The sequence below is a fragment of the Mustela nigripes genome, chromosome 2 (assembly GCF_022355385.1).
Source record: "Mustela nigripes isolate SB6536 chromosome 2, MUSNIG.SB6536, whole genome shotgun sequence".
NCBI classification, from domain to species: Eukaryota; Metazoa; Chordata; class Mammalia; order Carnivora; family Mustelidae; genus Mustela; species Mustela nigripes.
Window position 1 is genome coordinate 173,597,066 of NC_081558.1, and position 23,729 is coordinate 173,620,794.

Below are 23,729 nucleotides of genomic sequence, written 5' to 3' on the forward strand. Positions count from 1 at the left end.
ATTAGGTGTTATGTAGTTAAAAACAAAAAATACAAAATGACGTTTCTGCTGTCAGCCTATCAGCAATAGTGAACTGGTAGCTTTCATAAATAGTAAATGCAATAGCTGTAAAAGTAGAGGTTTATACACTATACTATCTGAGTTCTGAAAAGCAGATGCCTAAAGAAGGAAAAGAACATGCATGAAGGGTTGGACTCTCAATTTATAAGCAGCTAAAAATGCTTCCAGACATGACATTGAGTGAAAATTGAATGAAATTTATGTACCCTGCAGTAATCCCATAATAACTTTGGTTGAACCAAATAAATCAGGTCTAGTATGTATTAAATAAATGTATGTTAAGTAGAAAAACCTCCAATGATCAGCATTCATTTTGTAGACTGGGAGTGTGCATGCTTTTTTGTTAAGTATTTTGTGAAAAAATTCCATTTACAGATCAGCCCTCAGTAGGGAGTATGAAATAGTCCCCTTCCTATTTTGATTTCTGGCATTGAATTAAGGGAAATAAATTAAATGGTGTGTTACTTTCAGTGTATTGCCATTTATTTCTCCATAAAGTGAACCAAAATCATTTGAGTTATTTTGTGCTGAGTGAAGAAATAAGTAACTTCCTGGTTATTTACCAATAACATTGATTTTGGTTCTTTGCTGTGAATAGACATAAGGTACTAGAAAACTTATTTTCCTTTTCGGTGCAAAAGATTTTAAGGCAAATTCCATCTCTATCATAACTTCTCTAAGTATCTGGGATACATCATTCTATTGTTTTTTTCTTTTTTTTTTAAGATTTTTTTTTAAAAATTATTTATTTATCAGAGAGAAAGAGAGATAAGCAGGGGGAGCAGCAGGCAGAGGCAGAAGAAGCAGGCTCCCTGCTCCACAGGGAGCCTGATGTGAGGCTTGATCCCAGAACCCTGGCATCACGACCTGAGCCAAAGGCAGAGGCTTAACCGACTGAGCAACCCAGGTGCCCCCTCATTCTATTTTCTCTTCTTAATTTTTATTTATTTTTTTAAACTTCTTTTCAGTGTTCCAGAATTCATTGTTTATGCACCACATCATAATACCCACCACCGGGCTCATCCAACTTCCCATCCCCTGCCCCTCCAAAACCCTCAGTTTGTTTCTCAGAGTCCACAGTGTCTCATGGTTCATCTCCCCCTCCAATTTCCCCCAACTCACTTCTCATTCTATTTTCTTAACACAACTTCAGCAATTCTTTCAAAACTTTTCAAGGATTATATTTTTCTAAGAAACTGCCCCAAATTGAGCTAATATAATTTATTAAAACCCTTCTCCATATAATTGTAGATAGACCATAAATACATTTTAAAACTATTTATCTAATAGTTTGAAAGTTTGACTTAAAAGGAATAGTTAATTTTGTAGGATTATATTTTCAAAATATAGAACTGGTTAATATCCTGTGTGGTCCTATGAGAATGCATCGTTATTATTTGAGCAGAGCACTACGGTTGGGTTAATACTTCTGATTCTGACATACTCTGTATATAACTGATGTTAAAAAAAAAAAAAAGACAAATCTATAAATGAACAGAACAAACTTACACTGTTCACTTCTAACTATCTGGTTCTTCAGTATGACTGTTTTTCTTCTACTTTGAACTATGCCATTCAGGATGTCTAAAGCTTCCCCTGCACATATTCTCTTCACAATTTCAAATCATATGGATCCCTGAATACATTTGGCAGTCTAGGCTAGAAGAATAGGTCTCCACCATACTACTCATACACTCGGGGTTCCTCCTGAGGAGCATTAATGCACAATTGTTAGCCATCAAACGTAGCTTTTGTTAATGTCTAGAAATGGTCTTTGCACTCTTTCATAATATCTAAAATATGTTTGCTGCTCAAGAGAATTATTAGCATTCAGAATGAGCCCCTGGGACTTTGGCCAGTTTTCATCTCCTTAAATCAGTGGTTTGTGAAGACTGTGAAGACAGAACGGTTTCTGTGAACTTGATTTCTACCAGGGAGCACCAAGGCTTCTGGTTCTGTTATTACAGAAAGAATGAAATCACAGCTACCTGAGAAATGTATGAGTGACAGCATATAATAGTTACCTCATTTTGATTTTCGCTTCATTTACTGATCACAATCCAGAACAGATTGCGTGTGATTGTTCAGTGAGAGATAAGCTTGGATAAAATGTGAGGATTTAAGAAAATAAGCTGCTTTCCAAGATTTAAGAAAAAGCCAGCCAGCTCTGTAAACTGCCTAAATATAGAAATGGGGTATTTTATAGGGACTGCTCCGGAAAAATATATGCAAAGATATATTTTTAACTTATTTTTTATTGTTTTCTGATTATAAAAAAATATAATTTCATTATAAAAATTAAAAATAGCAAATGGCAAAAAAAAATCCACTCAGAATAAATTAACATTTCAATACATATTCTTAGGGTTTTTCTATGACAACATACATTTTTTTAATGGAATCATTTTTTATACACTTGCATGTATTAATTTAAGCCCTTATATCATACCAAACACTCTGTTGGGCATACAGTAAAGGTGGACATTCCCTAACCCATTGAACTTACATTCTAATTGGAAATGTGTCTAACTTATGCAATTTGTAGCCAGATTTTCTTCTTTGGATCATAAGCAACATTTCTTTTAAATTATTTAAATTTTTTTCATAAACAACTTATGTTATTTTTTTCCTGCAAAATAATTTTTATATGCAGCACACCAGCCCACTGAATGAGTATACTATAGTTTATTTAACCCATCTCTTCTTGTGGAACATTTGCTTTATTTCCTACTGCCTGTGATTATAATGGGCTGCAATTAACAACATAAAGAATATTTAAAAGTAGGGGTGCCTGGGTGGCTCAAGTCAGTAGGTTCAGTGGTTAAGCATCTGTCTTTGGCTCAGGTCATGATCTCAGGGTCCTGGGGATCCAGCCCCATGTTGGGCTCCTTGGTCAGTGGGGCGTCTGCTTCTCCCTCTCCCCATCCCTCCCCTTCCTTTGTGCACTCTGTCTCTGTCTGAAATAAATAAATAAAATCTTATAAAAAAAGAATATTTCAAAGTAAAATTATTTTAGAAACAAATTCAATTTTTAACCATATCCAAATTTCAGTGTTTATTTCCTTTATAAGAATTCCTATGCCATTAGAATCTGCCATATCAGACTCGCTTACCTGTTTGTTTAAATGGGTATATATTCCATTTAGACATTGTATAAAACATCTATATTAAACCTATTTATTGAAATTCTACTTTCTTCCATGACTGTGATTTCCATCACAAGCCCTTTTTGTAAGTAGGAAGTGAGATTGCAAATATTTGTGTATGAGTTGCTACATAATCATAATTTATGGTTACATTGCCTTAATCCTTGCAAGTGGATTAGTTTTCATGAATCAGGTCTATTATTTTGTATTGTGCCACTCATAATCCTGTTCCAGTTACTCACACCCACACATACAATTTTTTAACATGGAGATTAATTAGGAAAGGAATCATACCTAATTCTATAGTCATTACTAAAGTCAAAATTCCACTGAGATTATCAACACCCTCAAAGAAGTAAGAGAAAAAGGTGGTAAGGAAATTGCTATTTCAACCTCAATCCTATACCTGGTGCTGCTGTTACTTCCCGGCAGCATCTTAGGCAACACAGTCAATGTCACAGCCCATCTATCTCATTTGTGAAATGGAGCCACCTAATCGCTCTTTGTAAAACACTGCTTTGAAAGAGCCAAACTGTAACATCCTGGTCATTTTTTTTTTTCATTTTATTTTATTTCTTTTCAGTGTTCCAGCATTCGTTTTTTATGCACCTTACCCAGTGCTCCATGCAATACGTGCCCTCCATAATACCCACCACCAGGCTCACCCAAACCCCTACCCCACTCCCCTCCAAAACCCTCAGTTTTTTTCTCAGAGTCCACAGTCTCTCATAGTTTGTCTCCCCCTTCAATTTCCCCCAACTCACTTCTCCTCTCCTTCTCCCCATGTCCTCGGTGTTATTCCTTGTGCTCTACAAGTAAGCAAAACCATATAATAATTGACTCTCTGCTTGACTTATTTCAATCAGCATAATCTCCTCCAGTCCCGTCCATCTGGATACAAAAGTTGGGTATTCATCCTTTCTGATGGAGGCATAATATTCCATTGTATGTATGGACCATATCTTCTTTATCCATCCATATGCTGAAGGGCATCTTGGTTCTTTCCACAGTTTGGCGACTGTGGCCATTGCTGCTATGAACATTCGGTTACAGTTTACCCCAAAGATACTGATGTAGTGAAAAGAAGGGCCACCTGGTTATTTTAAAATTATATCACTCTCCAACTGCAGTTTGACTTCCCTGAACTTGACAAAGAACTTGACATTTTGTTTTCTCTTATGAAGAAACTGAAAGACAAAATGCGCTGGAAGGATATTTGTTAATGAGCAACATCTCAAGATAAAGGAAGGGAGCCCAGAAATAAAAAAAAAAAAAAAAAAAACAAAACACCAGAAAAACAAGGGAGTCTAATCCAGAGGTGGAGGTGGAAGTGGTCGAGGCAACCCTTAACTTAGAATATATGACAGCAGCACGGTCATTTCTCAGAAGATAAAATGGTGTGTGTGGGGGGGGGGGCGCAGATTTTTTGACTCTTGCTTCTTTCCAGGAACTCAGGGGCTTCAGAAAAAGTTCAACATTGTCACTTGTTTTTCCAATTCTAATCTACTGCTGAATCACAACATTTTTTGATCAATAATGGGGCCAAGTGCGGAAAAGAGATTTCAGTCACTGAGAAAAATTACCATAGTTTTCTTTTCAATATATTGATACTTAATGTGATGTAGGAAACATTGAACTACATTTTGTTATCAATTAGGTCACTTGATGGATGAGCTATTATTTTTGGTCCCGGGATCGATACAGTTCATTATAGAAACTTATTTTCTACAAGAGTGCTCCAAAGGCTTTCTACAAAATTATGCAGCTAGTTGTTCACTCCTTGCCTTAGGCAATCAAAAGGAGATGAAGTTATAATATCATTAGCTAGTATTCTTAAACCTATTGGGAAGCAATAACAGTTTCTCAAGTTTGATAGATAAGCCCGAGTCCTTTATTAGGGACAGATAGGTTTTAATATTTCCAAGAAGACTAGCTACTGAACCAGGCCCCTTAGGAAACAAACTGGTTGCACACATTCATTTCTTCTCTTCTTTAGAGAACATTAATGCAGGTGTTTCAAGTGTTTTACACTTTTAAGAAGTGTTACGAACATAAACCTGCACATCAGATAAATTTTTAGAGCAATCACACCACCCCAGAATAACTTAAAAGGGGTTTTGTTAATTAGGTTGTAGTGTGGATGAAGTCATATTTAAATTTAATGCTGAATCATTGTGAAAGAAGCCTCAGAACCTGCTAAAGAGCTTTTAAATGAATATGCAGTTCAGGAACACAGTAAAGAAAGAGACGGTTTTGTGAAAATGAGCTCTAATAATTTAATGTGACTTACAAAGATAATGTGAATTTGAAGCAGGAGTGAAAAATAAGGCAAAAGAAAGAGAACGGTAGGAGCAAAAAATGTGGTTGATTCATAAAATGAACTCAGAGTTCCATAGTGTGTATCTTAAGGGAAGATTTGGATTTGAAGGTAGAATTAATTATATTATATTATTTTAGATAATATCCTGGTCTAGATTAATGCAACCAGATGATTATTGCTCATTTGTACAAAAGATGGCATGTCTTTGGGCAATCAAAGTAATTAATTGCATGTTGGTCCCCAAGTAATCAATGTAATATGCCATCCTGACCGAAATAATCAAATTATTCAAGTTATTAGGATCATTTGATTCTCTCTTGACATTATCTTTTACCCCTTTTATGCAGTATATTTAGTGGTAGAATTTCTACTTGATTCTTGTGGATTAACCATTTATTATATGGCAGAACCCTATTTTGTGTGAAATAATCTGAACTTGTTGGGGGTACAGATAGAATGACTTTATTTTTAATATACTTTATTGGCTATTACTTCTTTGCCCCTTGCTGGCATCTCAGGTAGATCCCACAGCTTTTTGGATACTTTTGAGTTATTGATCAACCAGCCAATCAATCAGCAACCATATATAGACACACACACATGCATACATACATACATAACATTCACTTTGATGATGGAGATTCAAGTATAAAGTATAGACTGATTTAAGTGTGTCTTTACTTTTCTCACCTCAGTCTTAAATCCTGAACTGTGGAAATTGTCCTAGAAAAAGGAAAAATCTGCTCTAGTACATGCCTCTCTCCTACCCTCCTCCATTCCACCAGGTTCAGGGACAAGAGATGGATGGGGAGGATTAGGGAAAGAACTGGCAAAAGTCTTTTCAGTAACACGTGTTTTAGTTCTTTTGGTTGGTTGATATCCATTGGGTGGCAGGTAGGCCTGGTGTCATAGGCGTTAAACCAGTATCCTTACACAAGGCCTCACCCATGGGTTTAATGCTCACGGTTGCCATCTTGAATTTCTTAATAATGTAATCTTTGAATGCCTTTTGTAAGTGAAGTCTTTTGGAACAACGGCCCACGTACCAAGGCCCAGGATGTGCAGTTCTGCTTCTGGCCCTGTGGGATGGGTTCTGGACCTTGCTTTCCTGCTTCCCTCTTCCAGCCCCACTGGAGCCCCACGTTACCCCCGGCCCTGATGGGGACCTATATACCAATCCACCCATCCCACAGTGCTTCCCTGACCTAGTTTGATGGTGCCATGCTGTGTTTAAAGAAGTCCTGGACTGGAGCAAGGCTCTCACCCATCCCCTATGCAGGGATGGTATGAGCCCTAGCTAAGAGGCGACAATTTCTTGAGTTTGGCCGATTTTCTTTGGGTTGGGGCCCTGACCAGTGCACCAGGAAGATTTATTTCCCCATCCCCAGCCTGGGCACAGCTGTATTGGTCCAGTGGCTAGCAGGAGAGGTTACTCGGAAGCCTGTCCGCCATGTGCTTCTGTGCGAATGTGGGTGCTGAGTGCCACTACAGGGCCGTCCTATGCCTGTGAAGGGACGTACTCACCTTTCAAGTAGTCCTGTGTTTGCTAGAACATGAGATTGAATAGCAAAAAAAGCCCCAAAAAACAAAAAACAAAAAACAAGAAAATACCACCATTATAGTGAAGGGAGAATCTGCAAAGGAAATAAATCATTCTATATTTTAGTACCTTTAATGGCACTTCCCCTTGCCTTTGGAGCAAGGCATTTATGTTTTCATTTTTTACACAGCTCTGCCAATGATGTAGTCATTCCTGGTGGCGGGTCTTTAGAGGTCTACACACTGTGGTTCATTGACATTAATCCTGAGATCTCTGACTGACCTCATGTGATTTATACTCCTTTACCATCCATGCCAAAGTTTATGCATCTATTTTTATAAGTAACAGGAGTCTATAATTTTCTTTTTTTTAAGAGATATTTTCCTTTTCTATATTCAGAAGCAGTTTATGTAAAGTATATTTTTCTCTTCCTTGAAAGTTCAAAAAGATTCATTAGTAGTTCTGTCAGTTCCCAACTACCGCCACCTTAGAGATCAAGCAATTGGTCATTATTAGGTCATTATGATAAAATTTTTAAGGAAAGACAAATTAATGAATGTGCCATTGCAGTGTGAGTTTCTCTCAACCACCTCTACATGCTGTGCTAGTGTCCCAGGAAACATTTTCAGTGGAAGCCTGTTTACTTTTTTTTTTTTTTTTTTTAAGATTTTATCTTTGACAGATTTTATATTTGACAGAGAGATCACAAGTAGGCAGAGAGGCAGGCGGGGGGGGGGGGGAGCAGGCTCCCTGCTGAGCAGAGAGCTCAATGTGGGCCTCTATCCCAGGACCCTGGGATCATGACCTGAGCCGAAAGCAGTGGCTTAACCCACTTAACCCTGGTGTCCACCTGTTTACTTTTTAACAAAGCAATCCAAGAAGCATGAACGTAAAGGACCTGTGTGGGAGCGTATCTTATTTTTATAAGAATCATGGACAAGGGCCATCTGGCTGGCACAGTGTGTTAAGCCTCTTCCTTCCACTTGGGTCATGATCCCGGGGTCGTGGGATAGAGCCCTGCGTCAGGTTCTCTGCTCAGCGGGGAGCCTGCTTCCTCCTCTCTCTCTGCCTGCTTCTCTACCTACTTGTGATCTCTGTCAAATAAATAAATAAATCTTAAAAAAAAAAAATAGAATCATGGACGAGCTTGTTTCAGGGTTTATGGGTAACATATTTAGTGACAAAACTCTGAGGAAAACAGTCACTGGTCCAAACCCAGGGTGTACTTTATTTATTTACTTTTTAAACTTTTTTTTAAAAAGATTTTATTTGAGAAAGAGAGAGAGAGAGCACAAAAAGGGGGAGGAGCAGAGGGAGAGGAAGAAGCAGACTCTCGACTGAGCAGGGAGCCCAGTGCCAGGTTGGATCCCAGGACTCAAGATCATGACCTGAGCCAAAGGCAGAAGCTTCATCAGCTGAGCCATCCAGGCGTTCCCCAAGGGTGTATTTTAATCTGCAGGTGCTTGGCTATTGAAAAAGGGAGGTCTGAAGTATCATTTATTTAAAAAGTTAAACAGCCTATCACTGACTTTCCTGTAGATGTAGGCTGTAAAAGAAATTAGACTGTAAGCAAGACAAGAACATGGGAATACAAACCCAATCCAATTTTGTAAGCATTGAGTAACTACACTGCGCAAAGCTCTGTCCTAGTTTTCAGAACAAATGAAAGCAATTTCCTGGCTCCAAAGAGTTTATTTATTTATTTAAGATTTACTTATTTATATTTAGAGAGAGAGAGGGCAAGAGAAGCTTCATCAGACTCCCTACTGAGCATGGAGTCCAATGGGAGGCTTGATCTCAGGACCCTGAGATAGTGACCTGAGCCAAAACCAAGAGTTGGTTGCTCAACGGACTAAACCAAGCAAGTGCTCCATAGCTCCATGGAGTTTAAAACATAGTTATATAAATATGTAAAATATAATTCCAAACAGTAATTGTATACTTTTTTCAAGTCAGTTGGATTGATTTCAATGAGATGTATCATAGCTATAACTTTGGGATACTTCAGCCTGGGTCATTAAAAAAAAATGTGGTGCTTCCGAAGTTACCATAAGTCCAACCAAGATTATTCCACAGTAATATGATTATGTTGGTTAGAAGGTGACTTGCTGGAGGAGTGTAGTCAATGAAGAGAAACATATATGTGTAAAAGGCTCAGTTGCATTTAATTCATTCTATGAATCATGTTCAAGATGTTGTAGTGGATTTAACAATAATGCCTCTGAGAACAGCATTTGAAAGTTTTTTCTAAAAGATTTTATTTATTTATTTGACAAAGACAGCAGGGGGAGCAGAAGAGGGAGAGAAAGAAGCAGGCTCCCCGCTGAGCCGGGATCCGGATCTGGGGCTCAGTCCCAGGACCCTGAGTTCATGACGTGAGCAGAAGGCTTAAGGACTGAGTCACCCAGGTGCCCCTAGCATTTTAAAGTTTAACATTCTTCTGCCTGCCTTATCTCACCTGAGACTCACAGCAGCTTTGTGAGTTGGACAAATTAAGCAAAATTAACCATTTTTACACATGCAGAAAATGAGGTCCGAAAAGAGTCGATAGCATGGGGTTTTGACTTAAGTCCCAGATCTGCTCTCCAGTGGTTGTATAACTTTGATCAAGTTATTTAACCTTGTTATGCTTTGGCTTCCTTATATTATATAAATTGTTTCCAAAAGTTAGGATGATAGTAATTATGGCACAGATATTTAATAAAATCATATATAAGAAAGAAATTACTTAGATCTTTTCTGGACCAAAGTGAATACAAATACATAGGGGGCACTATTCACACAGTTTAAAACAATGTCCGTGCTTTCTGGAATTCTGCGATGTCATAGCCTATAAAATAAAAGTAAGTTTGGAAACAAAAATTCCTAATACAAATATTAGTCACCTTACAAGCTCCTCCGTGTATATAGACTGAATGAATGATTCCAGTCAGACTGATTTTTCTTGTAATATCCTGTGGAAATTGGTGCACAGACCCTTAGGCTTATAGAATCTGGGAGCCAATAGGGATAAGAATTGTTTGGTTCAATCTCACTTTGTAAGTGAGGAAACTGAGCATTAGCAAAAAGAGGAAGCTAAGTTCATATACTGGGCATCTCCTCCCCTGAGTTAGATCCAATAACCTTAAAAAGGACACTCACACACCATGATTCTAAGATTCTTCATGCCCATCCTGAGTGGAGGTGGAGGAAGGACAGAGATGTGCTGGTGCAGCCTGAAGCCCAGGCAGGGCTGCCTCAGTGGGGAGCAGCAGTGAGGCGCTCCCTAGGAGGAACTGCTTAGGAGATCACAGGAGAGGATGACAAACTTGGCTTTTAAAGGGCAACACAAAGGTCATAAACACAAAGCACCCCTGCAGAACTGCAGTTTATTTTTTTGTAAGAATCCTAGACAAGTCTATTCAGGTTTCTGTCCAAGACAAGATAAGGCTGGAAACCTCTGCTCTCTCCTATCATCTCAGCATCTTGCTCCCAGGCTCCACAGGAGGATCACTAGGCTACTGGATTCAAATATGTGGGGGCTTCTGCAGGCTTTTCTGGGCAGGGCTGGGTCCCTAATCATCCATGACTCAGCTATCTCTGACATTGTTTTCATGAGGAAATGGATTACAGAAACAAAATAACCAACTTCTTAATAACTCTGGAATAAAAAAGCTGGAGACGCGGAGCAGTCTGCTGCTTGTCCTCTGGAAGAACTTTAAACTCGAAGGACTAAAAGCAAAAGATCAACAAACCAATTACTCCCACAGTAGGTTAGGAAGGTCATAGGTGCTGGAAGCTCTTCTCTCTCTTCCTCTCCTTTTCCTCACTTTCTCTCCCTCCTCCTTTCCTTTATAGGCATGCCAGCCGCCGTGTTTAGATCTAAAAGAATGAGCATGACTTTCGTTTCATTTTGTTTTGTTTTGCCTGTCATGTTAAGAAATCTGGATGATAATGAAAATATCAGAGAGAACACACTGAAAGACAAAATTTGCAACAGGAGAACTCCTATACACAATGTATGATTTTTCCCCAGCAGAGCTGACTTCAATATGTACTTTGGTTCAGTTAGACGTCTTAGGGGCTATTCTATATTCTGAGAAATGGCTTTTTGTGTTGACATTGAGACTTCTTTACGACAAACACAAAGTACTGCTTTTCCATGTAATGGACATGGGTAAGAATTTACCATTTTTTGAATCCTTGTAACATCAATACTGTTCTTACATTATCTTGAGTGGATGTTTTGTAGTCAAAATAAAAAGGAAAGGACATTACCAATATAATGTCAACTGGATTAGAGGGATTTTTTTTTTTTTGTAGTCTTTTATGAAGACAGATCTTTCTGAAAAAGTCTTTCCTGAAAGACAAATCTTCTCCAGATCTAAAGGTGAGCTTGTGCAAGCTAACCTCTCCAGACTCCGCTTCCTCTGCTGTAAGGGAAGGTAAGTACTAGGTTGAAGAGAGGATGAAGTGAAGAGCAGATGAAACACTTGGCAGGGTCCCTGCTAGCAAGAACTCCATTCAAGTTTTGCTATTACTGTTAGTTTGGGACAAGTGTTAGACAAAGATATACTTTGTTTCCATTTGCTCACCTGTCAGAAATAGGCATTAGTCTCAGTCATTTTGACAGAATGAAATAATTTCCTCTGGGTCTTCTTTGGTGGTCTACAGAGCAAAGAAAACAGGCCAGAGCAGAGATGTGCCCTTGAACCCGGTGTCCGGTTGGTCCAGCCTCCCTACCCAAACGTACAGAGCCTTAGGCCGAAATGAAAAAATTGCTGAACTTCCAGTATCCTTTTAAACCAAGATTAATTCTCACTGCGGGAGCAACGCGATATAAATTACCGCTGACGATACAGAACAGCCTATCATAGCATAGAGAGCCCCAAAGAAAGTGATGGGAGCACCTGGACGTCCAGCTCCCTTGGACATCTAGCTCCCTTGGACAGCTCACCTCGCCTCTCTGGGCCTCAGTTTCCCCATAGTAAGAACCCGGTTGTACTAAAACTGTTGCCCCAAATCCAGAGGCTCATCCGCCTCCAACTAAAAACAAAACAAAACACAAACACAAACACAAGAACCATCTATGTCCTTTAACACTAAAAAGAAAAACAGGCGGGCGTGAACACGTAGCCGGCACGGGTACCCGGGAGCCAGAAGCACGTACCACGGGATCGAAGGGGAGGGGCGGGAAGGCGGCGGCAGGAGCTGGAGCCTGAGCCGGCCGCCCCCCAGCGTGCGCACGTCGGCCCGCCCCGCCCCGCCCCGCCCGCCCCTCCCCCAGCCACCGCCCCGCCCGCTCGCGGCCGCGCGCAACAGGCCGAGCAGGGTGAGTGCTGCGGTCTCCGCCTGCTGCTGTCCCGCGCGGCCCCTGGCGGGGTCGTGAGCGCTCTTCCCCCGCCGGAGCGCGTGTGCGGGTGGGGCCTGGGGGGCAGACCTGAGAGCCGAGCCCCCGGGAGCCTCGGGGGCCCGGGCTGGCGGGCGCTGGTGCTTTCCGGACCGGGGACGCGCGCTGACGCGCTCCGTGATTACGGGGACCGGGGCAGGGAGGACACGCCGGGTCTGGTGCTGCCCGGATGGAGGGGTCGGGTCTCGAGTGACCTGGGCACCGAGAGTGGCCCCCGTGAGCCGCCGGTGGTCTGGAGACTGGGACGAGCGCTGGGAAAGTTTGGAGTCTCGGCAGGGAGAGTGACACTCGCCCTGGCCCCGGCGGCAGGCTGCCTGGGAACTTGGCCTCCACGTGGTCTGTGCTCCTGGAGTCTGGTCGGGCCTAGGAGACAGGCTTCCCGGCTGGGGAACCTGCAGCTCGGGCTGCGGAGCAGGGCAGCCGCGGCCCTCTGTCCAGCCCTAACTTTAAAATTCCAGCCGCCACGTGCAGTTCACTCAGCACGTGTGACTAGCCTGGTGGCCCGACAGTGGGTTGTCCAACAGGTTAGTGAGGCCAGGTTGCTGACTGTTTTCAGGAAGCAGGGGCCTGGGAATCACAGGATGTGATTAGTCCACTAATTAATTGTAAATTCGACGCCAGGCCATTGATTTCACTGGACTCGCGTTTAAGTGGAGGAGCCCGATTTTCCCAGCCTCTGCCACAGTCTCTTGGATGGATGCTTTTGCCTCTCCCGCCTCATCCTTTGGAACGTCCTGCATCACCAAAATACTGAGATTATATATTATTATTATTATTATTATATATTATTATTATACCAAAATGTGGTATAATCCATTTTCTCCTTAAAATGCAGGAAAGAAAATAACTGCCAATTACAGCTTTAGGTCAACAAGAGAACCAGTTTTCCCTCTGGATAAACGTTTCTGTTGAGCAAAAAATGGTTTAGGTCAGCCTAGGCGACCTCCTTATAGGTGATATTTCTGTCCTGTGTGTGTGCCTCTGAGCAGAATTTGACTATACTCGGTGTGAATGGATCCAGAATTCCTATGGGGAATTTACTACGTTCATGTGGATTTCTAGGCCCCAGCTACCAGAAGGACTAATCCAATGGACTTCATATGGGGCCCAGAAGTGTGCATGTGAACAAGTGTTCCTGGTGACTACCCTGTAAAAGACACCTCTGGAGACTATAAAGACACATCACTGAGGGCTAATGTGCCATTCAGCTCTGACAGTGCAGTGGAAAACCCAAGCTACAACTGCCTTCAGAACAATCCCCACTCAATAAACTGTTTTCCCCAACCCTGTTTTGTGTAAGGGTTTTGAGGACTTTTCTCTAAAATTATATATAATATAATATATATATATAATATATATATTATATTATATATAATAAATAAATTATATATAATATAATATATATATTATATATATAATATATATATTATATTATATATAATTTATTTCTCTAAAATTATATATAAAAGATGAAAAAGGAGAATTCTGCAGACATTTCTTGGGGACCCATGTGACATGTTCTGTGCTGGGCTCTGGGAACGTGCAGATAGCTGTTGTCCTCAAGAAGCTGTGTTGACCTCTTGTCAGGGAATATTTCTACAGAAAAGGAGGTTAGGACACTTAAAAATATAAAGGCTCTGTTTATATTCATCAGCTGTGGAATGGTTATCAGTATTGATTTTATTGTAGAGTTCATTCTTTAAAGTTGGTTAGATTAGTTTTTTTAATTTATGGACAGCTAGTCAAATATGAACTGAGTTTTGGTTTAATCTTTTTACACTTTAATGTTTATAGTCAACTCAGACTGGGAACATTTGTTTTAACCTTAAAAATTGAAATATAATTGATAGATAATATTACTTTCAGGTATATAACATGATTTTCTATTTGTATACATTATGGGATACCAGTTGCTGTTTGTTTTTTGTTTAAGATTTAATTTATTTATTTGAGAGAGAGTGAGCAAGAGAGGAGAGAGCATAAGCCAGGAGTGGAGCACAGGGAGAGGGAGGGGCAGACTCCCCACTGATCAGGGAGCCCACTGTGGGACTATATCCCGGGACCCTGGGATCATGAACTGAGTTAAATGCAGCTGCTTAACAGCCTGAGCCACCCGGGGACCCCCCCCCCCCCCACATTACTTTCTCTTTCTTTCTTTTTTTTTTTAAAGATTTTATTTATTTATTTATTTGATGCCGAGAGAGATCACAAGTAGGCAGAGAGGCAGGCAGAGAGGGGGGAAGCAGACTCCCTGCTGAACAGAGAACCTGATGCGGGGCTCATCCCAGGACCTTGAGACCATGACCTGAGCTGAAGGCAGAGGCTTTACCCTCTGAGCCACTCAGGCAACCCCCCAATTACTTTTTTAAAGCCTTTTTTTTTTAATTGTAAAATTAAAAATATTTACTCTAACTTCTGTTTGGGTGGTCTGTGAGGTTTATGGTCTGGCTTGTGTTGGCTTTACTTTTCTAGACAAAGGTTGTTCTTTTTTAATTACTATATTTTTTAGATTCTGAAATAGGCTTTTTTACTTTTTCTGAAATTGTGATGCATCTTAAGATTTTTACATGTTTAATGTGGTAAGGTGTGTCATCTCTTCTCCCCTCCACCCCCAAAAGCTGTTAAAAAGAATCGTTGTCTTACAGTATGGGTAGTGTGAGAATCAGAGAAATAGTCTATTTTCCCAGTAACCTCTTAGCCAGTTTCCAATGAACTGAGCCTCAAATCATTTCAATATGAACATAGAAAAACATGCTGTAACTTTTGGCAGTGTGAGTAGTGAAATTTATATTCTAACAAAAGCATTTGTTATGCAGTCAGTGCTGGGTTTATTTTATTGGTGATTATAGATGGGAAAAAATGCTTTAAGTGATTTTATTTTCAGCTTAAGTATTTTTTATACTTCGTTTAACCACACTTCCTAGAGAATGTGCTTATACTGTATTTATAAATTGGGCTTAAAGAAAAGCCTTTTATTGTCCTCCTGCTCTCCACATCCCTTAAATAAATTTTAAACTGACTAGTTTTGAGAGATAAGACATGTATGGCTAACTATGAAATTACTTTTTCATTATAGGATACCTTAATGATACAAACCTTCTGAACCAATTTAACGCTTTAAAAATTGGGAGCAATGTGTGGGGGTTCTCTAAGACCATTCCTAAGTTCAGTCATTTGCTGGGACTCACAGCTGATTTATTAAAGCAACAGACTACGTGCTTAATTGGCCCAGCAACTAGTTGTGACTATACCTGTGAAATATTGCCAACCAGGGAGGCTCAACAGACACTTCAGGACTCAGGGTTTTTACTGGGGGCCGACCATGTAGGCATCCTCTGCCTGGTGCTAAGCCCCAACCAGAATTCCAGACTCCCAGAAGGAAAACTGGTCTTCATTATAAACCACAGTGCATAAACAATATAGGCACAGTGAGTCATTTTTATTAATTAAAGGTGGTGGGAATGCTCCTGAAATCTAAGTTCTCAGACAATAGCCGAACACGGGGCCTTTGGAAGGACAGGCAGTAACTCTTCTGCACTAGTTGTGGTCTTTACTGAATCTGTCTTCATAGCTCCTTGTCTCTTTACCACATCTGGGTTCTAAGTACTAGCAATACTTTATCTCACTGAAGCCTTGATTCTTCAGTTAAGAAATCAAACTGGGGGCGCCTGGGTGGCTCAGTGGGTTGAGCCGCTGCCTTCGGCTCAGGTCATGATCTCAGAGTCCTGGGATCGAGCCCCGAATCGGGCTCTCTGCTCAGCAGGGAGCCTGCTTCCTCCTCTCTCTCTGCCTGCCTCTCTGCCTGCTTGTCATCTCTCTCTGTCAAATGAATAAATAAAATCTTAAAAAAAAAAAAAGAAAGAAAGAAATCAAACTGGTCTCGGGAACTTAGGAGGAATAGGGAACATTTTCAGAAAGTGTGACTTATGGATGACATATCCTAAAACTGCAAAAAAAATTTTTCCCCTAAGCTTAAGCCCTTACTCCTCCAACGTAAGCTTTTAGTGTCTATTTGTAATCATTTTCCTCTTCAGTCCTGTGTTTTCCTATCAAAAGCACTTGATTTGAGCTGTTTATGGGTACAAAGTTTAGAGGCTAAAATGAGGCCACTAGAGTTGTTGTATATTTTGATGTTTCCACTTCCTAAATTGCTCCATTTACATTTGGGTTGCATTCATTTATAAATTGCTTGTTACAGTGTTTAACACGTATTTCCAGGGTACTTTTTTGCCAGGCCAGACCACTAATTCTACTTAGTTCACTACATAGCTGAAATGCACCTTAATTATAATAACAAAAGAGCAGAAAACAGTATTCTTACAATTCTGCTAGCCCTACAAAACAGAAAACCATAACATCTATTAAGTTACTGGACTTTGGGAAAAATTGTTTTTTATAAACATAATGGTTCTTAACCTTTTTGGGGGGCCAAAAACTCTTTTAAAGAATCAGCTGAGAACAATGTGCCTACACCCCAAATATACAGATACACATACACTCTGAAATAGAATCTTGCAGTTTTCTGGAAAGTAATTTGAAATACCATCCTTGAATCCATGGTGAAGGACAGCAGCATTATAAATGTGACAGTAGTTGCGGTTTGGGGGCAGTTCCGAGAGAGGCTCAGCAAAGCTGGGGGTGTCGCTACTCAGATGTGGGCCGTGGACCAGCAGCAGCATTATTACCTGGGATCTTGTTAGAAATGCAGAACCTCAGCCCTGCCTCAGCCCTAGATGCCCAGGTGATGGCGTGCATGTTAAAGTTGGGGGGAGCACTGTGTCTGAGGTTACTGATGTTGGTATTTTATTGTGTCTTCTCTTCGTTTAAAAGTTAAAGCTTTTTAAAGATGGGGTATACCTATCTTTAGCTTTTACTCTGCAGCCTCTAACTCGTGTTTTTTGGGTTTTTTGTTTGTTTGTTTGTTTTTTAATGGGAGTGGGGTTTCCCATAACGTAGCAATTTTCAAGAATAAGCTGCAGATCAAAAGTGAGGAGATTTATGTGGTGAGGAAAAGATTTGGGAACAGGCAGCTTCTCGCTGCCGCCACCAGGAGATGCCACTGGCCCAGGGCACATTGGTCGCCTTCCTGAAGCAGTTGGGGGTGGTGCTGTGCCGAGGAGCAGTTGGCAGTGGGCCCCTCTTGGTAGTTCTCGAGGCAAGTGTTTGTAACTCAAGAGTACATCTAATTAGGTTTGGGACCTGGTGCTGACAGAAGCCAAATTTGGGATTTTTGACTGCTGTGTCAGCGGCCGCCAGCTGAACCTGTGACCCGGAACTGCCAAGATAGCAGAACCATTCATTTGGGATTATTATACCTCCTAATAAACAGACAACAAATTTCATGACTTAGTGCTGATGTACAAGAAAAACATGCTTTCTTTTAGATGAATATGTAATTGGAGAGTGGTTGAGGCTGAATCCTATCTTGGGATTTGTGGTGTTGGCTGGAGGCTCTGTCACATCCCAGAGGAGATGGCATTGACTTCCAAATTCTCCTGAAAGTGTCATGGTCACATGTGCATGATCTGCTAACACAGACACTGGCACTCCTAGTTAGCCTAACCATGCGTGTGCTTTGTTCTCTGGTAGGTCCATTTCCTCACTGCTTTGTCTTGAGGACGCATTGATGCCGAAGAAAGCAAAGCCCACAGGGAAGGGGAAGGAAGAGGGATGTGTTCCCTGTAAGCAGTTGAAGATGGAGGCAGCTGATGGACCCTGCTCCACTTTGAATTTTGAAAGCCCCAGTGATCTCTTTGAAAGTTTAATCTCCCCCATCAAGACAGAGACTTTCTTCAAGGAATTCTGGGAGAAGAAGCCCCTTCTCATTCAGAGAGATGACCCTGCAGTGGCGACTTATTACCAGTCTCTGTTCAGGCTGTCAGATCTGAAGATTCTCTGCAGCCGGGGTATGTACTATGGAAGAGATGTGAATGTTTGCCGCTGTGTCAACGGGAAGAAGAAGGTTTTAAATAAAGATGGCAAAGTGCACTTCCTTCAGCTGAGAAAAGATTTTGACCAGAAAAGGGCAACAATTCAGTTTCACCAACCTCAGAGATTTAAGGTAACAGATTCTCCTCATCACAGAATCATTTCGTGTGTTAAAGTGCTAACATTTGGCCCCAGATCAGCTCAGGGATGAACCTGGGATGATTAGCGTCCTGCCAGTTTGAATGCTCTTAAAATCCATTCCAAATTAGGAGATCCTGTGCTATCTTTTGGCTAAACTGTTAGAATCACCCAACAACTCAAGGGGACATAATTCGGTGTCATCACACAGCAAAAACTGTATTGCAAGTATATAAATTAACATTAAACCTCCAGGAGCATGTTCTGTGGGTGGTTTATGTTTCGATGTGTATGGTAGACATTTCTATTTGATTTATCCTGTCATTATAATTTAAGACATGATAGTGTCAGGGTGATCATTTTCTTCTTGAAGTTGGTTCCCTTTACTGCTCACAACGAGCTAAGTAGAGGCTTTGGAGCTGTGACCAGATAAAGTACCAGATGCATGTTTAAGAATGAGACTTTACCCTTATTAACAGCCTCCAGGTAACTTGGAGGGTGTGGGTCCTGGAACTACTCCCAGGGAGGCCATCACAGGTGGAAAGTAGCTTTGATTTGCAAGTCTGGGAGTTTTGGCTCATTTTTATTTATTTTATATCAGGCTTAACATTCAAGAAATAATTGACTTTCTCTCTGCTCAGTGTCTGCTTCATAAAATACAATCTTAGCTAATCTGCTTTTGTAGATGTTTGAGATCTTTAGATGACAGGTAGCCCAGAACAAATGAGGGCCTCTTTTCAGTTCAGAAATCCCCTTTCATGACCCATGGCGGAACCAAAATGGCAGCGTGGGAGGAGGAGGAGAGCTGTCTTTGAGGTTCCCTGGTGAGGATTCTGGCTGTGTGATGGCTCCTGGGACTTTGTCAGCAGTTATCAGTACTGTTTCCTATGACTGAATTTAGTTGCTTTGATAGAGCCCATTGGCCAGATCTAGTGAATGCCTTTTCCTCTCTTGTCCAGAGTAACTTGAACCTATTTGTGCTCTGGATAAAGTATAAGTATTCTTAGATGTTTCAGTACAAGTCCTGATTTCAGATAGTCCATCTCATGCAGTCATAAGAAGTTGAATTGTTACTGGAGTGCCAACCTTTTGGCCCAAACACTGAAAAAGAATTTATAAATAACTTGCCAGACCAAGTCATGATTTTAATTCAGGAAATATGGATACCATGGTGCTTCTCTCTGAGCTAGTCCTTGACTCTTTCGTTGGATAGAAGCAGCACTTTTTTTAAAAAGTGGGTTTTAGACACTTAATAACTATGAATATAAAAGGTCAACGAAGTTGATTATATGTAATTTGGTAACAAACTAGTGAAAGGTTATCATTTGCCATATGAGTGGTGTCCTTAGTGGCTGTCATTACTCTACTCTAGAATCATCTTGGGCTTTTCCTGCTCATCTCTTAAGTCCTGCACATTTCTCCTCTGATTCCAGGTGGCCAAGAATGTATTTTCTTTGCCCTGTTGACTCAGCTCTTTGGCCAAGTTTAGGAAAGTGGGAAGGATGAGCTTTCTTGGTCTAAAGTCAGCCCCCTGGCTAGACTGGGATATACCCTGCTAATTTTCTCTTTCTACCACCTGAGAGACCTGTAGGAGCTCACCCTCTTAGAGTGGATGCTGGGTTCTAAATAGTTTATTATGAGAAGGTTTAGTGTGTGTGTGTGTTTAGGAATGTGCATATTAATATCAGGATAGTAAAAGCCTAGAGGCAGTTCATCACTGGCTAGGTTGAGAGACTTAAAGTAGACAGTGTCTTCAGAATGTGTACAAATCCTTTTCTAGTTGGTCTGGAAATGAATAAGGAGGTAATCAGAGAGCCCTAAGTTGTTTCCCACCTTCTTTGGGTATCCATATGTCAGAGGTCTGAGTGTGTTTACCAAATCCACATATGTTCACTTTTGAATTGTCTTTTTTTATATTATTTATTTATTTGAGAGAGAGAGAGCAGGAGCAGGGGAAGTGTGGAGGAAGAGGGAGAAGTAGACTCTCCCCATAGAGCACAGAGCCCAATCCCAGGAGCCCAAGATCATGACCCTAGCTGAAGTCAGACGCATAACCTACTGAGGCACACAAGTGCCCCACTTTGGAACCTTCTAATAGACATTTGAAATAAGGCATTCACTCTATTTTGTATGTGAAAACATTGGAGTTCAGAGCTATGGGCCTTTTCCATAGCTGCTAAGTAAGGACTTCTGACTCCAAATCTAAGGCATTTTCCTGCCATACTTTTAAAGATGTTGATTGCTACGTAGCAGGGCTTTACCATGTTTGTTTTTGCCTTTCTTTAGGTGTACCCATGGGCTTCTGGTTCCACAAGCAGTTGCATTCAGTTTTGATTTTTATGAGTAGGTCAGTGGAGAGAGAAGGTTGTACCTAGCTAGGGGAGAAGCTTCCACCTTCGCTTTTCTCTGCTCCGGGGTCCTCACTGGCATCGCCAGACAAGGTTGGGAGTCCTGACTTAAAGCAGACAAATTTTGATTGCCTGGGTGGCTCTGTCAGGTAGGTGTCTGCCTTTAGCTCAGGTCATGATCCTGGGGTCCTGGGATCGAGTCCTGCATTGGGCTCCCTGCTCTGCAGGGAGCTTGCTCTCCCTCTCTCTCTCTCTGTCTCATGAATGAATACATTTTTTAAAAAATCTTTAAAAAAAGACAGGTGTTTTGTTTTGTTTTAAGATTTTATTCATTTATTTGACAAAGAAAAGAGCATAATCAGGAGGAGCAGGAGAGGGAGGAAGAGGCTCCTTGCTCGGCAGGAAGCTGGACATGGGGCTCAATCCCAGTACCCTGGGATCATGACCTGAGCCAAAGGCTGACATGTAATGACTGAGCCACCCAGGTGCCCCAGAAGATAGGTTTTAAGAGCCTTGTTTGTGCCTAAGTAAGTCAATGTTGGTGAGGCAATAACATTTGTATATTGCCTTGCAATTAAGTTGTTTTATCAGTCTTAGTGGGGGAGTACTCATTTTACAATAAAGATGCTAAAGTCATTTAGTTTGTAACTACAACTTGGATTGAGGTGGTTTGACTTCATGTCTCTTTCTACTAGGCTATACTTAGCAGAATCAGGAGCTAAAGGTCCAGGAGAATTGAAAAATTATGCAACCAATAGACCCAGATGCTTGAGCTGGGAGGCATAAAGTCACCCATCTGGTCCTGAGATGCCTCTCAGGCCATCAGAAGGAGTAGCCCTGGTTTTCTAATGGTTCCAGTTATAGTATGGGTGTAATTACAAAGCCAGATCCTGCTGGCTCCTCCCTGATATAAATTAGGCTCTTTGGGGGCTCTCTTAACTCCTTGGAGCTACTCAGAAGCCATTAAGTTATTCTTCCTCTGTTAAGTAGAACCCTTGATCTATAAATGGATCAGTAGCCCAGTGGTCTTTATAAAGGTGTCTTCCAAAGTGCTTTTCCTACTGACCTAATTCTTTCCCACTTGATACTTTTAATACTGTAGATCCTTTTTTAGTCAAATGGTAAGACCAACTCCCAAGCTGTAGTCATTGGCTGACTCCCCAAACTTTTAAAAATACATTTTAGTGTCTTTTGTATGCTAAGCACTGTACATTCATATCCTTGAGACTGAATGTCTTTAATAACTGCTAGTGTCCTTGAAGTGACTTGTGTTTCCTTTCAGATGATTCCTAAAGAGGCAGTATGGGGCCAGGGCTAAAGGGCTCCAGCCAGGCTGCCTGGATTTCAATCCTGGCTCCATCATATGTTAGCTGTGTGTTCTCGTGCTTTGGTTTCCTCATCTGTGAACCGGACGTTAAGACATTGCTCCCCTTACGGGACAGGGTTGTTGGGAGGCTTATATAACCAGTGTATGTAAAGCACTTAGAAACAGGGCCTGGCAGAGAAGGGGGGCTAATACCTGCCTGGCCTGATTGCTCCCCTCCTCTCCTCAGCATTCATAGTCTCTCTCTCAGGAAAATCAGCATTCATAGTCTCTCTCTCAGGAACTACTGTAGAACTCTCCCTGCACACCCCCACAACACTCCCCACCTGCAAAAAAATTCTTGTACTTTAACGAGTCTTTCCCATTTCAGTAAGGTGAAGCAGGCACTAATTAATTACCCAGCCAAATCTAGAAGGGTTTTAATCCCCTTCCCCTTCCCAAACCCCACTGTAGTTCATCATAATCCCTCACAGCCTGTGCTACTTCCAGTGTGCATCTCCACCTCCTCTTCCCCCCACCACCCTGCTCATCTCTGACCTGGGCTCCTGCCTTAATAGCTCCCCAACTGAGGTCTTTTCATTTTCTCCAGGCCACTCTCCACACAGTAGCCAGAGTGAGCTTTCAGAAATGTACTTTAGCTCTCAACTCTATGGTCAACTAATCTTTGACAAATCAGGAAAGAATGTCCAATGGAAAAAAGACAGTCTCTTCAAAAAATGATGTTGGGAAACTTGGACAGATACTGCATAAAAATGAAACTGGACAATTTCCTTATATCACACATGAAAATAGACTCAAAATGGATGAAGGACTTCAGTGTGAGACAGGAATCCATCAAAATTCTTGAGGAGAACACAGGCAGCAACCTCTTCAACCTCAGCTGCAGCAACTTCTTCCTAGAAACATTGCCAAAGGCAAAGGAAGCAAGGGAAAAATGAACTACTGGGACTTCATCAAGATCAAAAGCTTTTGCACAGCAAAGGAAACAGTCAACAAAACCAAAAGACAACTGACAGAGTGGGAGAAGATATTTGCAAACGACATATCAGATAAAGGGCTAGTTCCAAAATCTATAAATCAAACCCAACATCCAAAGAACAAAAAATCCAGTCAAGAAATGGGCAGAAGACATGAACAGACATTTCTGCAAAGAAGACATCCAGATGGCCAACAGACACATGGAAAAGTACTCCACATCACTTGGCATCAGGGAAATACAAATCAAAACCATACCACCTCACACAAGTAGAATGGCTAAAATTAACCAGTCAGGAAATGACAGATGCTGGCGAGGATGCGGAGAAAGGGGAGCCCTCCTACATTGTTGTTGGGGATGCAAGCTGGTATATCCCCTCTGGAAAACAGTATGGAGGTTCCTCAAGAAGTTGAAAAGAGAGCTACCCTATGACCCAGCAATTGCACTACTGGGTAATACAAATGTAGTGATCCGAAGGGGCATGTGCACCTGAATGTTTATAGCAGCAATGTCCACAATAGCCAAACTATGGAAAGAACCTAGATGCCCATCAACAGATG

The 23,729-nt window shown here is 41.2% G+C and overlaps 1 protein-coding gene across 1 annotated transcript in view; it reads left to right on the forward strand.

Moving 5' to 3' along the window:
• Window positions 1–12,328: 12,328 nt before the first annotated feature.
• Window positions 12,329–23,729, forward strand: part of RIOX2 (ribosomal oxygenase 2) — a 37,091-nt gene continuing 25,690 nt past the window's right edge. Inside the window, exons 1-2 of the mRNA XM_059392120.1 lie at window positions 12,329–12,377; window positions 18,045–18,516. Coding sequence (XP_059248103.1) covers window positions 18,082–18,516 — 435 coding nt within the window. The 5' untranslated portion in view covers window positions 12,329–12,377; window positions 18,045–18,081. The remainder of the gene's footprint in view (window positions 12,378–18,044; window positions 18,517–23,729) is intronic.